The sequence below is a fragment of the Passer montanus genome, unplaced genomic scaffold (genome assembly GCF_014805655.1).
Source record: "Passer montanus isolate IOZ18808 unplaced genomic scaffold, ASM1480565v1 scaffold1, whole genome shotgun sequence".
Lineage (NCBI taxonomy): Eukaryota > Metazoa > Chordata > Aves > Passeriformes > Passeridae > Passer > Passer montanus.
In genome coordinates this window covers 23,654,170-23,669,840 of record NW_024356504.1, presented here as the reverse complement: position 1 = coordinate 23,669,840, position 15,671 = coordinate 23,654,170, and the positions used below count along the sequence as shown (strand labels likewise).

At 37.0% G+C, this 15,671-nt stretch overlaps 1 protein-coding gene across 4 annotated transcripts in view; it reads left to right on the top strand.

Moving 5' to 3' along the window:
• LRP1B (LDL receptor related protein 1B) overlaps positions 1-15,671 on the top strand; it is a 626,536-nt gene that overhangs the window by 583,774 nt on the left and 27,091 nt on the right. For all 4 annotated transcript variants that reach the window (XM_039700520.1, XM_039700493.1, XM_039700511.1 and 1 more), the window contains 3 exons: positions 103-276; positions 796-921; positions 7,946-8,110. In XM_039700520.1, the coding sequence (XP_039556454.1) occupies positions 103-276; positions 796-921; positions 7,946-8,110 (465 nt within the window). The remainder of the gene's footprint in view (positions 1-102; positions 277-795; positions 922-7,945; positions 8,111-15,671) is intronic.

Here is a 15,671-nt window from a genome sequence, read left to right as displayed (position 1 = left end):
GTCCTTAAGTGTTAATCACAGTAATGAAGTTTTTATTTTAAAAAGTTGTTCATTATTTGAATATGAGTATATATTTGTATTTACTATCCATTTTTATTCAAGGTTTACTGCATCCACATAGAATTGACATTTTTGAGGATTACATATATGGAGCAGGCCCTAAAAATGGTGCATTTAGAGTGCACAAATTTGGCAAGAGCCTTGTAGAATATCTGAGTGTGGATGTTGATAAAGCAAAAAGTGCCTTGATTTTTCACCGCTACAAACAAACGGACTGTGAGTAAGCATAATTACTTTAAATACTTTAAATTCAACCTCAGGGGGGGAAAAGTAACCAAGTTGTATAAATATAAACCAGAGCCTGATTGTACAAATTGAAAATAGATTTAGTCATATTTCTTTATAGAGTTTTGACGTGTTTGTACCCATTTGAAAGGATCTGTACAAATTTGTACAGAAATGCCTTTTGTACCTGCACTGTAACTGAGATAAAAAGAAAATTAGAAGAGAGGTGAATGAAAATCCCTCTAGCCAGAAGCAGATGAAATGTTTTACTCCATGTTACTAATAGATTTTTTGGTAATGGAAGAAGTTCTGTCCTTCTGTGGGTCTTGCATTGTTGTTTGGGGGAATGTATTCAAACAGACTTGAGGCTGTTGATATCCTGGGAAGTGGAAGTGTATCGGAATTTTTTATCTGATTATTTATCTTTTCTTAGCTTTAGAACAAAACTCTGAATTTATTAAATAAATAAATAAATATCAATATTTCTAATATTTTGGTTTTTTTAAACAGTGCCTAACCCCTGCTTGGACCTGACGTGTGAATTCATTTGTTTACTCAACCCTTCTGGTGCAACATGTGCTTGTCCTGAAGGAAAGGCGTTGATGAATGGAACATGCATTGATCAGAGCCTCCTAGGTAGGTACTGAGAACTGCAGGAAAACCAGAAAATAAACAGCTGGTCAGTTTTGGTCACTGCAAAAGGCCAGGCTGGCTGTGAGTGCAGAGTTTTGTGATGTTTAATACACATTAATTAGCTGAAACTGAAAGGTGAAGGAAAAAAAAAATCTCTGATTCAAAAAAATACCTCCCCTGCTAGTATTCATCAAAATGAAAAATGAGCTTTCAGCTTAACTGATACAAGATGATTAAAAGTGAGTGGGTATAAATACTGACCAAAAGAAGTTTGAAAAGCACTGAGGTGTTTTGGATTCCAAATTAAAAGTGAGTCATTCAGGAGAAAAAAAAAACATTGCAGCAATGGTGAAAAGGAAGTGAGAGCAACATAGCAAATAATAATGACTTTGAAGTAAGTCAAAGAAAGAACAAAAATACCTTTGGCATTTTTATCTAAAATTATATATTCTGGGAACCTCTGTAATGACTAATACTGAGACACAGGAAACCAGAATTCATGAGAAAAGAGCCTCTAAATTCTTGATGTGTTTTAAGGGTAGGGAGGGAATAATTTCCATGGGATATTATTAAGTACTTTAAAATGTCTTTAATTTAGGCCAAACCTAGCTTGGTCACACAGCTGGAATGATTTCTTAGCCAGCTTGAATTTGTAAATGTTCTAGAAATCACAGAATAGCATTTCTTGTGTTTATTATGTGTATTATGATGTTTTTCTGATGTTTAATTCCAGGCTCAGAAGTGCAAGTGATGGATATTTGGTGAGATCCTCTGTGCTTAAAGTGCCCAATTTAGCAATTAAATTAATTTACCTGAAATGTCATAATTCTCTGGAGAAAATCTCACAGATCTATACTGCCTAGGCTTTAAATATTGAATTAGCAGGACTGTGTTTTAGTGGTTCATGATGTGATATTAATAAAACTGTCCAACTCTGGACACAAATCAGTCTGAACACCATTCCTGCCCAAGTGTCAGCTCTTTGTCCATCTTATGTGGACACATATCAAGAATTTCTGCTGTTCCAGCACCACCTAAAAATTAATTCAAATTACCCATAGTCACTACTTAGGTGTTAAAGAATGGACAAATAGAAGGATTTGTTTTTCACTGCTGACTTGTACCAGTTTGTACCCATAATTTCAGTAATGCTCCATTTTTACTGGTGGGCAAAGGATTATGCTGTGGTAATGTTTTCAGGAATGTGTGTTTTTATTAAAGAGAGATCTGAAGAGGTTTTTAAATTACTTGTTATAAATTTTTATGGGCAGACAGAAAATGCCAAGAGAAGCATTTTTAATATATTGATAATTTTCAGTACCTTCCCATGGCTGCAATATCTGTTATGACTTTTTAAAGGGCTGCTGAATAAGTGTTTCCTTAATTTTGTGTTTACAATCATATTTCAAGTAATGCCTAATGTAGGCTTTTTCTTACTTTTTCTTTCATCTCTGTTATTTTTGTAATAGTATACTGCAAGTTTTGTAGTATCACAGATTTCAAATTATTAATTGAAACTTCTGTAGTACTCTCTCATAATTTTTATGCATTATTTTGATTTTTTTTAAGTGTAAGGGGATGTGAAACATTTGTCTCTGGCTGAGACTCCACTTCAGCTCCCAAAGACCAGCAGAGATTTCTGGAAAGATCAGTGTTGACGCCAAGATCAGCATCTTGACCTGATACAGGTTTATAATTAAAGGCTGACTGATAGTCACTTGCCATTAATAGTTCACTAATAGCCTGGAAAACAAACAAAAAATCAATTTATAAATCAGGTCCTTTTCCTTTAAGAAGTTATACAGTGTGGAATAAAAAACTAGGAGCTGCAGTTTTCCTCTTCTGATGAAGATCTAGAAAATGTATGTGAAATAGTCCAGACCCCACACATTCACCTTGTTCAAAGATATTCAGAATATTTCTGGGACTGTTAAGGTTGTCAATAACCCAAAACAGAAAATCCTGCCTTACTTGACTGTATATTGTTGAAGGGAGGCTATACAGACATATTTTTTTTTCTGTTGCTCTGCAATAAAATCCTGATTCAAAATCAGTCAAAATATTCTTGTTGATTTTGGTGGTATTCTGGTTTTTGAGATGTTCTGGTTTTATTATGCTTGCACACAGCTATTTTAGGTCGTGTGAGAAGCTTTTTACTCTTAGAAATTAATAGCAGTTGTGGATATCAAGAACTTGTAGGATTGAACTGTACTTTTTGAATAATATATAATTCAAGTTACAATAGAAAATAGTAGGATCTTGAATAATCATAATATTTTTAATGCATTTGAGTGTTTTTTAAGTCTTTTTAAATGCAATAAGGAAACTACTGGTAGATTCCCATGACTTGGCAGAGCCAAAATGGGACAGCCATCTCCATTTCAATTCAGTTTCTTCTTAGTCTGTCTACTATAAAGGTTGGTGACTGCAAGGTAATCTCAGTCTTGCTCTGTTCCTTGTGCTACATCCCAAAAACTGACTCAGATTCTTGTTCAATGGATTGCTCTGTTTCTTCCTTTTTTTTTTTTTTTTTTTTTTTTAATCAGAAGAAAATTAGCTAAGTCCTAAAATTCTGCATGCTGCTCCTCCTGGCTTGGTCCATTGTTTTTTTTTTCTTCATGCGCCATACATGAGGGATGTTAAATATTGACTCCTCAGTGGCTTTCTGTACACTGAATCCAGATTGTCTCAGACAGCTGTTTCCCCAGCACCTCAAGCAACTGAGGAGAAACAGCTTCTGGGTTTGATCTGGAGTTTTCAAGCTGGAGTCATTACAACATATGGGTGTGTTGCATAATTGAGAATGTTTTATTATAACAGAGTGAGTACAAGTTCCAGTGTTTTATGAGATAAGCTTCCATCTCATTTCTCCCTGGATGATTGTGACTGACAGACCAGATTCTTTTGGGGTTTATTTATTGACTGAAACAGGCTGGACTTCTTCAGTTTAGAAGCTACCCTTTAATTTTCCTACAGGATAGAGCAGAGTACCGCACCTCATTTTCCTAAAAGAGACCCCTGCATTTGCATCCATTGGGTTTCTTGTGTCTAATTGTCTGTAGCACAATGAAGCTAAAAATGTACCCAGAGGATGAAAATGGAGAGAATTGCACTGGAGGAAGACATTGAGTCCCACAGCTGGAAGAGCAGGAGTAATGAAAACTTCCAAGAGTTCCCTGTTCTGGAACCTCACACTTATCACTTTCCTCTTAAGAGGGGAACTTTTCTGTTCTTTTTGGTTGAATGAAAAGCCTGAGGAAAGAATTCCAAAGACTCAGAACTGTTGTTTCTTCTGAATAGAGATGAAACATTTAATTTATTATGTTGCTTCCCTCAGCACATCTCAGTGGGGACTTGCCCACTGCATTGCAGGCAGAGAAGGTGCTTCGGCTGGGGTTGGAAAGGTTCATTCCTGTGTTCCTTCTTTTTCAAGCCCAAAGTCTGCCTCAGGGAAGAGGAGCTGTGGCACTTTGGTCCATACTGTCTTCCTGGGGGTTCTCTGCTTTTCCAGACTTCTTAGATTTCAGAAAAACAAGGGTCACAAAGAAATCTGCTTCTGGTTTGGAAAAAAAAAATCTGTTTACAGAATTTCTTCTGTATTTACAAAGGGGTCCTTGTTGGGAGGTTGTTTCCCAGTGCAGAAGAGAATGGATGCCAGTTAGATTTTCACACTCTGCATTTTTTTCTTAGCCATTCTCTTCCTTTCAAAATTGTAAAGAAAACAGATGTTTTAAGAGGAAAAAAAAGTGAAGGGAAAACAAAGAGGAGCATCTGTCTTACAGCCTTCAGACAAAATTTGGGGAGAACAACTTGTTCTGATACTTTTCAGCATATGGCAGATTGGCAGGTGTGGTACAACTCTCATCTGAAGGAAGATTTATAGAACCTCACCTCAACATTATAACTCTGCTCTCTGTCTTTATTAGGTGCATTCAGTTCAGTAAAGGATGAGCTACATCTTTGTCCAAGGGCGAGCCAAGAGCAAAGAACTTTCTTCCCCATGGGATGAGTTTTTCCCACTGTGGTGGAAACTGTTTTTGTCCCAAAGAATGTCGGTCCCGAACCTTGTGCTCTATAACATCATCTCCCCATTTAACTTGTCTAGTCCAGAAATTCTCCAAAAGGAGAAAATAGCAAAAAAGGTGCATTTTTTCTCAAGAAAGAATAGAGTTGTTATAGAAATGCCAATAAAAGGTGTGTCTTGTGTAAGTGAGGGAGAGGAATGGAATATCAAAAAATTGAAGAAGTGAAAGAAAAACATACCAGCAAAGCTTTGATTTGCTGTTTTATCAGTGTTTCTTCTTGGTAAGATTTCCGTTTTGCTTCCAGTAAAAGGGAAGAATCAATGATGAAGCTGATAAGACAAAGTCTATTAATGTTTGTGTCAAACAATTTTAGTGGGAAGAAAATCGTAAGAGAAATGGCAAATCAAAATTCTTTGATTATGTATTAAAGATGTTAAGATTGAAATAGGCAAAACAAAGCAGCAGAAGACTAAATATCCAGATTAGGGGAGAATATATAAAATTACATGATCTGTAATCCTTTTTTTATTTCATGTTAGAGAGATTCAGTAGCTAGACTAGAGGTAGGATAACAAGTGAAATTATATACCTCTGTCATTTCAGAAGTGAAAGGAGCAGCTGAGAGAGGTTTAAGTCTGGGTTTAGCAAGCTCAGAGCAGCACTGATGACTGGAGTTAGAAACTTTTCTGATTTTGTCTTTTTAACAAGTTTGTTCCAAGGGTGGGTATTTGCTAGACCTGTTCCCACTTCTCCTTTCTGAGGTATTTATTCAGTAGTTCCAATTAATTGTGTTCAGCTTTTTCTACTAATTCTTCAGTATTTTCTCCTGTATTCCTTTTCTTCCTGTCTTCTATGGAACCATTCTGCTCATGTTTCCCACACAAAGGCAGGCATGTCATCCCCTTTTTGTACTCAGTTTATGTGAATCAGTGTAATTTGTTTCTTGTATTTACCTCCAGACAACAAAGCAGCAGCATTAAACCCCTTATATTGTTCAAGTCTAATACACTATTTTAAAACTGCCTTTTCCATTGCATCTTTCAATCCTCTTTCTCAGCTTATTGAAAGTCCAAAATTGCTGTATTACCATTTCTCCATTCCATATTAGAGTTGTACTGAGACTCTTGAATTTGAAATGTTTCATAGAGAACAAAATCAGTAGTAATTTCCATTTTCTCTCCCAAATTTTATATCTTAATTTTGTGGAATTGCTCTAAAAGAGGAATAGAACATGTTTTTAATGCATTATCAGAAAGGTTCATAAAAATGAGCAGTTGTCTGTACGTCACTGTTATTTATTCTGTTTTTCCCAAGTTCTGCTCCATAAACTCATGACTAATGATAAGTAAAACAGATAAGATAAGCAAAACAAAAATAGACCTTCTCTCCAATAAGATATGCTACATTATCCATTCAAACAACTTCTGTAATGAGTAACTGAGGAACGGTTCATGGAACATCAAAGGATTTAATGAACCACCCAAATTAATAAAACACTGAAGCATCCTCAAACTCCCAAATACAAAGTAGCTTTCTTACAGCAATTGTATACATACAGGGTGGATACTGAAAAAATCAAATGAAAAACAGGATTTCATATTTTTATTGTAAAATCATGAAATTATGAGGCACCAGTCAGTCTGGAAATTAAAGATTTGCTGCCTAGTTGCAGCTTAATTTTAGAAAGCTACAGTTATCTGAAAGATGACAGTTTCCAGAAGTTTTGTTTAAATAGGTTCCATCCCAGGTTTTGTGTTAACATTCCTAAACTCTACATTTGCAGCACAATATGCTTCTTTAAAACTCAAAGGAGGTGCTGTGCCTGTGCCGTGTCAGTCAATGTTAGACCTCAACCAGAAAGGGACAAACAGGAACTTTGGCTTTTTTTCATTACTTGTCTGAATAAAGCAGATAAATTCAGCAACACTCCTGCAGTGGATGTATTATTGAAAAGTTCTTGGTTCTTGTGGCATCTCTCTTGTTTAAAACCATGTTGGCTAAATTCCTGGATTAGTTAGGAAGCAGTCTGGCTTCACAGAATTGTTTTGCTACGTGACAAATGAAGTCTCACTGCTGAAAGTGTGATTTGGGCTGGAAAGGTGCTTTTCTGCTTCTTTAGGATTGCAGTTGATTGTGTGTTTGAGCATTGTATGTGTGCTTATCTATAATTAATTTGCTGTTGTTATCATTGAGTGATTTTGTACCTTGTTCATTGAAATTAATAGAGGTTTACTGTTCAAAGTGTTTCGAGGAGAGGCACGACTCTAAGTACAAAAGATCTTTATATGAAGAGTGAATCTGGCCTGATCAGAGTTTGTGTCCCCTTACACCTCATCACTAAGAGGGTGGCACTGCTGCCATAAGAAATGTGATTGCAGAGCAGCAGGCAGCTTCCCTTCTCAGGGATTTTACAGTCTGAGCAGAGAAAAATAAATTAGTAGAAAATATTAATTAGGAGTAACAAGTTTGTATGCAAATAACAATTTTGGAAGAGGAATTAAAGGCTACATAATTTCCTTTTAAATATTTTGGACAAGGCTTCGTTAAGAAGGATGTTATTTAGCAGAGAGTGTGGAAGAGAATAAAAAAAAGGTAATAAAAAGGGGCTTGAAGTCACAAGAAAATGACTGAAGTTTTCCAAGGTCTCCCAGATGAAACCAGCATTCAATTTTCCAATTCTCAAACTTGGAATCATAGTTTCAAACAATAATTAACACGATCATTATTCACTAAGATCCTAGGGAGGCCAACCTCTCTGTGTGCCATGTGAAAGTTCTCACCAGCCCTACAGCTCCTGGCAGCCTTTCCAGGGTTTATGGTCCCCAGATTTGTGGGGTTTTTCTGTCACTGGGCAAACAGGAGGCACAGTTTACTTTCTCCATTCTGAAAAGTGGTATTCTGCCCCTCACTGACAGAGATCCGTGGCTGAGTTTGAGGCAAGGCTCTGTTTTTGCCATTTCACGGAGCTGGGGTTGTTGAAGCTGTGTGTGTTCTTGCTGCAGATGACAGCTGTAAATTAACCTGTGAGAACGGAGGGAAGTGCATCATAAATGAGAAGGGGGATGCCCGGTGCCACTGCTGGCCAAGCTACTCTGGTGAAAGGTGTGAAACCAACCACTGCTACAACTACTGCCAGAATGGAGGAACCTGTGGGGCCTCTCTGCTTGGTAAGGATTTCTGAACAGCTCTATCTTGCTGTTGTACCTGCATTAAATGCTTGAATTTGTTCCTTTTAATTGTTTTCTTTTTCTCTTTATTTGCTTTGTCTGTACTTAATATAAAAAAAATAGCAGCATATTCCCCACGTATTCTTTGTAATCAATAGGGATTTTCATTCACTTATCTGGGTGTTTGAGCACAGTTAAAATCTATATCAGAAAAGGAAGAATAGAAGTAAATATTCAATGTAATGACACGTGTTGTGGTGTAGCAGCAGAATTGTAAAGCAAAATGTCCAGTCAAACTACATCTACAAGTCCAGACATTTTCTTCTTTACATTTATATCAATTCATGCCCTAAATTTATATGTGCATACACAGAGATATTTGCTTAAATACCTGACCTCAATCCTTTACCTTTGTCCTACTGGAGTTCACCAAACAGGAATTTTACTCACCTAATTCTCAGGAAGACTTTGTAGATGAGAACTCAGATCCTTCTTTTCCCTGAAGGAATCTGAAATTACATCTCCCGGGTTCAGGGGGTTTATCCTGTTAAAAAGCAGGAATTTGACAATTGGTCTTTGTCCCTAACACATAAGCTTTTGTATCTGGTATAATGTTTGAGCTGGAGTGGAAAAGTGTAAAAAGAAGTCCTCTAAAATGTAGCAATTCTGTGAGAAAAGAGAAGTAGAACTCTATTTTCTGCTTCAAGGAATATTTAAATACTCAAAATACAAGAGCTGGAGAAGAGTTTGCTGCTTCTTTCTCAGAAGCTTTTATCTGCCTAAGATGCTGTGAATCATTTTCTCCTGTGTGATGAAGTGGCCACCACCCTCTGAAAAAAGTCCAGGCACCTGACCTTGAGAAATTTGTGACTGCTCATCACAGATTCCTCCCTGTAATGCAGAATTATGCATCTGAGTCTCTGTGGCAGAGAGGGCTTAGATTGTAAAGATTTCCATTACATTCTTTACTAATTAACCTATGTAAGCCTATGTAATTTGCTAATTTAGCTCCACTTGCTGGCTTCTCTGGAGCCTCCTCCCATTGACTGAGGCGTGGTGGCAAAATTCCAAATAAATGCAAGTCTGGTAATTTATTCTTTCAGTTCTGAGTCATTGAGGGTTAATAATGTTGTTCATAATAATGACTAAATATCAGAAAATGAGAATTACTTGTACTGGAAGTTGATGAATTAGACTTTAAACTGCTCCTAACAGCTGATGGAACTACTGGCACAAGTGATAAGCAGCGATTTTTATCAATGTGGTGAGATCAATAAATGCTAAGTGAGGACGTGCAAGTGAGTGGAAGTGATGGTTTGAATGGTGTGCAGAGCTTCCTCATCATCTGAAGAGAGGATGTTTATTCCCACATTTTTACATGTCTGGCATCTAATTGATTTTTTGTGGGGTTAAAAGGCTTAATAAAATTAATAACTTGGCTCCTGGAACTGAGCTCTGTTGTGAGTCCTGCAGAGACCCCAGGGTTTTATGTAATCCTTTTTTTTTGGCAGTAGCCACAGGGCTCACTCACCTCCAGCAGTTTGTTTTCCCTCTCCCAGGCAGCTCACACTTGCTGTGCTCACACAGCTATGCTATCGCATGGATATTTTTAATTTTCATTTTCCTGCTAAATCCAGCCTCTGAAATCTCTCAGCCTTGCTAAAACAATTAGTGCAGTGAGTTTTGCCACCAGTGTGTAGAGTCAAGATATGAGCAGGGTCTACAGTACACTTTGTTGAATTCTTAACATGGGCCTGAGAAGGGAAGGAATCAGCCTGGGAAGGGCAGAAATCAGCATGAGGATGAAGGAATCAGCCTGGGGAGGGCAGAAATCAGCATGAGGATGAAGGAATCAGCCTGGGGAGGGCAGGAATCAGCCTGGGGATGATGAAATAAGGCTGGGAAGGGCAGGAATCAGCCTGGGGAGGGCAGGTATCAGCCTGATGCTTGGTCCCAAATGACCAAAGTATGCCTTTAAGAGCTGAGATGAGCACAGAGCTGGTTCTGATGGCTGTACCTGTGCACACCCACTGACAGGAGTATTCTTCTACTGTGCTGGCTGCCTTTAGTTTCATCAAATTTTTAACAGCCATATTTCAAGTTAACCAGATGTCCTACCTGCCATTTCCAATTCATGAGGGTTGCTGTGCCTTGGAGCCCACACCATAACTTTCATGTGCTGGAAATGTGGAAAAAAGACCTTGTATCTTTCTAAATCACAGTGACTCCATCCAATATTCCAGATAAAATGTTCAGGTTGATGTGCATCTCATCTTCCTTGCATGCCTAGCCCCTGGACCTGGTAAATATTCTATTAAGAGGAAATCTCTATTTCTTATCAGGCTGTATTTCTTATCTCTATCAGTCCATAAATCGTGGGGTGTTGAAACAAACCAGCATGCCAGTGAGATGCCCCTTATTACAGTTTAATCTAGCCCGTGATGTACTAAGGCTGTTACATGTTTTACAGAGAGAAGTTACACTGGTCTCCCCAAAACCATTGAAAAATGTAATTAAAGCAAGAGAGCTTTAATTCCTCAAGTGTTTTTGCAGCAACCATTTCATCTTTCCCATTGGATACACAGCCCTTGAATAGGGCAGGACACGTTTATCTGCAGGGCATGGACAAGCCCCTTGCACTTGGACAGAGGATGTGAAATCCAGACCAGACTTCTTGTCTCGGCCTTCCAGGCAGAGCTGAGCTGCTGTGCCAGGCTCATGTGAGAGTTGTTAGTCTGTCCTTACTTTAGTCTTGCACATTTCTACACGTAGGAATGAAAATTTCCTTTATCACCAGGAGTTGTTCAGTTTCTCATTAATGGTTTTAGAACTTCAGCATTACATTTTGCCTAGATTGGTAGTTTGTCCTACCAGGTTGGTCTGTCTGACAGCAATAGAATCATAGAATAATTCAGACTGGAAAAGATCTGAGGTTGAGTCCAGCCCTTAACCCAGCTCTGCCAGTGCCCCACTAAAGCAAATCTACAAGTGGCACATCCTTCAAATCCCCATGTTCCAATAGATACATTGCAAACTGATTTTGGTAAAGAACTCCCTCAATCTCTGTGAAGTATAAGATTGCTATTTTAAAATTAAGTCAGCTCAGTATCATTTGACTTTGATCTGCTGTTGCTGTCTATACTCACAAACACCTCCTCAACAAGCAGCAGTCATCCTTCTGATCCATTATACATCTGACTCATCAAACTGACCTGCTAAACTCATGCAATCAAGTTGTACATGTTTTCCCAATTTTGCCTTTTCTTCAAGTGTATTTTTGTTCAAAATGATGTTCAAAATGATGACAATTTTTCCTCTGGAAGTTGCAGAAGCCATATGTGTACCAGTGCCAATCTAATCCCATCTGCAAAATATAAATGACCTGTTATCATTTCAAAATACAAATGACCTGTGATCATTTCAGCTTGCTTGACCCTCTCTTTCTTGGAGGCTTGAATTGCCCTTGTCAATTCTGACATATTATTCTAACAGCTTTGATGCAGTCGATCTCACAAGTGTCATTTTGTACACGTGGCCTCTGGAGAACTTAGGGGCTGCCAGCAGATTTAGCCTCATGAGATGATGCTTCCAAAGTGTCCCCACAGCTGGAAGCTTCCCCAGAGTCAAGGAATTTCCTTACTGAGCATTTCTCGTTCAAACAATGGAGACATTTCCTGGGAATTAACCTTGCTTCATATTCTGATCTAAATAAAATAATGCAGCATACAATTACTCTTGTGCTGAATGTGTGTGTTCCAGCGAATGTGTAAATCCTCTTCTCTTTCCCTACCTAATATAGAATAGTAATGTGATAACTAATTAAGTAAATTGCAGAGTATTACTAATTTTTTTAAACATGATTGTGCTAAATCTTTGCTGGATGTGTTAAGTTGTAGAACCTCATTATCTGCACACAAATGTTAATTTGTTAAACAAATCCCACTGGCAATTCAGGGATTATTCACTGTTGGCTTACTTACTGCTAAGCCTTTTGGCAAATTCCTATGTGAATGTTATATAGCCAGAGATTGGAGCAGCTTTAATTAAAATTTATAAGTTTACGACAGTTGTATTGAACTACAATAATTGAACAAAGAAAATGTCATCAGTTAATTAAAAGTACACATCTGAGACATGTAATTAAAAGTTTGGGTGTAATAATGAACACTTTCCAGTAAGCCAAATTAATGGGAATTTGGGCAAAAAAGTCACCATAAAAACACACTTTGTTTCTCCATGTAGTTTAAAGTAAAATTATTTCAGGAATAGTTTGCTGATTGTCTAAGGTATGTCTAATCATACAGAATTGTGATGTTTGTTTCAAAATGAGTGAAAAAAGATTGTCTTTACATGAAAATGTATGAAATATTCTGAAAGAATCATTGTGTATGAAGCAGACATTATTTTGTATTCTATTTTATGAGCAAAACATGGTGATGTGGTGCCTACTGAAAACAGGCAGTGAAGAACCTGTTTTGCTGATGCCACATGAGTCGCAGGAGTTTCCCATGGTGTTCTCACCAGGACAGGGGCTGAGGGAAGCATGAGGGTGGTGTTTCCCTGGAGCTGATCCCAGCAGAACCACCACCACCAGCACTGGAAAAAGCAGTCCCTGAGACTCCTCAGAGATATTTAGAAATTGTTCTCTTCTCCTTTCCAATAACACGGAGAGACTCTGTATCTGTTGGGATAGATCCCAATCAGCTCACCTACTAATTATCTTCAATAATGCAGCTTCTCTCCACTCCTATTGTTTCAGTAAAGCTAATTATGGTTCATCAGCCACACAGAAATGAATATTGTGATTCCCACAGACTGCTGATAACAACTCCCAAGGACATGATATTGCTTATAGAAAGCTCATGTAGAGCCACCTCCTTTTCTTAACAAGTGACAACAAGTTAAATATTGAAGTTAATTGTGCATATTCACACATAACACAACGTATGTTCAAAACACAAATTTCTTGTAGTGAATTTACCAGTGACTGGAAGAAAGAAATAGTGTATGTTTTTGGTGAAGACATTCACCTGGATGATCTCAGTTTTCAAGACTTGCAGAAAGCTTAAAAGATAATGCTATTGACCTAGGTTATAATTATTTTTAATTTTTTTAAACTTTATTTGGTCATTGAAAATGCAGAGTATTTCTCTGTTGCTTAGGCAATATCATGAATGAAAATGTATCTCCTTAGAATTATAATCCTTGCAAAATATGTATGAATAAAAGCATAAGATATATAAATGAATTCCCAAAAGAAGTCACCCACATATTACTAAGCAAGTAAACCAAGATATTTCTGAAATGTTTGAAGTTTATTTGAAAAGTTATTATGTAGACAAAGTTATTATGTAGCAAATTAAATTGACAAACCAGGAGTAGCTACAGCCTCTGTATCCAAACCTAATTGAACATTGAAAAAATTTAATCCCTGGATAATTTTTTTTTTCTTTTTGAATGATTTATTTTTTGTAAGAAAGGGTGAAACTACATTTCATTTCTATGTCAAAAATTTCATCTATTTTTTCATATCCTACTGCCAAAAATAACTTACATCTTAGACTTACCAGAATAGATCCTCCTTTATTCTACTAAATTCCGTTCTGCATTTGAAGCAGTTTAGCATTCCATAAGCCACTTTCCATGTGAATATTTTTTATATGCTAAAGTTTTGTGAATCTTTCTGTGGTGATGAGGGTCAAGAATTCAGAGGGAGTTTTAATTCTGTGTCTGTAGAGTTCTAATCCTGAGATTTCTTGGCCAGAGAACGTGCTGGAGCTCTCTGTGCATGAGCTCATCCTGCAGTTTCTGCTAGCTGGGTTATGTGACATCTTGGTTACATGACTGTTTCCTTTGTAAACATAAATTTATGTTCTGATTCCGTGATACAAAACCTTATGGGATTGTTTGGCATTGTTTAATGCTGCTGTTTTGTTAAACTGTTCTTGGAACCATTTTTTTGGTATCAGAAATAATTTATGAGAATAAGGCAAATGAAAATGTCATTATTAGTATTATTTCTGGTGTCAACAGTCTGTGTATAAATAGGCAATGGACTGTTAACATTACTGAAAGTCATGTTAAATTGAGTGACAAAAATGGGGTTTAGGCTATACTGTATTAAATTTTCATTTAGCTGTCAGCAGTTTGGCATATTTATAAGTCTACTTTAGTAAAGAACAGAATAATCTTTTCTATAAACTAGAAAAATATCATTGTCTCATCTTTTTAACAGATAGAGGAGTATTTATAATGTAAATGATTTCAGACCTCCAGATCAATGTTCTATCATTATTTTATCCTTTTTTTTCTTTTTTTTTTCTTTTTTTTTTTTTTTTACTGAAACACTGCTTCAGATGAAGGATTATGTGAAACCCCCTCTCTTGGGGGCAGAAATTTAAATACGTCTGTATACATGGGGAAAAACAAGTGGAATCTGTGCTAACATCTGAGTTCAACATCTTTGATTTAATGTTTAGATCACAGGGGACAGATATGAATAACCAGGCTGATGCATATTAAAGGAGTTGGAGCTATTTTTAGGTCAATGGTTTTGTTCCTGCTGTACTCATTAGAGAAAGAGACTAACTGATCTCATGGCCCTTAGGATGATTTGCAAAACACTTTAAATTAGCATAGCTTAAAATAGAAAATACAGAAAAGAATTACATGAAGTGTGTCGCGTTAGAAGGGTGAGACGTGAAGGAAAAAGATTGAATAAATCATTCTGCATGAGTCAGAGAGAGGAGACAAAATGAGGGTACTTCAGTTGCATTGAAAAATTCTCCAAGGAATTTGATATTAAATGATTGCACAGGATTAAAAGAAAAGCAGACCAGAAGAAAAATCAAATTGTGGGGTTTGTGGAATACTCAGTTTAATCTTAATTGCTCAATAACACAGCCAGCTAAGTGGAGAAGAAAGCCCACCAAGGTAAGCAGGGTTGCACATCTCCGAGTTTCAGATGCAGCTGTGGTGAGCATCAGGAGGCAAGTGGGAAAGTGGATACATTGTGTGGTAAAATGGTAAAATCTGAGAGGTTATTTATGCCTATAATTCCAGTCCAGTGATTCTGCATCACACATGTAGTTAATAAGCACCAAATCATGAAATGTTTTGGGTTGGAAGGAACCTTAATGCTCATCTTATTCCAATCCATCCTGTCTGCCCTTTTATTTCAGAAGGGTCCTCAGGTCTTGCTTAATTTTCATCTCTTTCCTTCCCAGGAAGCCAGGAAAAATAAAAGTGTTAAACTTTGTTCTCTGTGAATTTGGGAAAATCCTTAAAGCTGAATGAAAGCAAAGAGGAGGGTGGGGGAAAAATAATGTCTTGCAAGAGATAATCAAGAATGAGAATAGTTTATTAGGAAGTGAGAAGGGAGATGGCTGGTTGGACACATCAGGTCATTTGCCTGAAGATTATAAATGAGATAAAAAAGCAAAGTCAGGAGATGGAAAAACATTAATGGGATCTAGAAGATTTTTTAAAGAAGATAACCCTTAAGAAAATAAGATGAGAAAGTAGAAGGGTTTAATAAAACAGTGGAATGGTAACAAAGCTA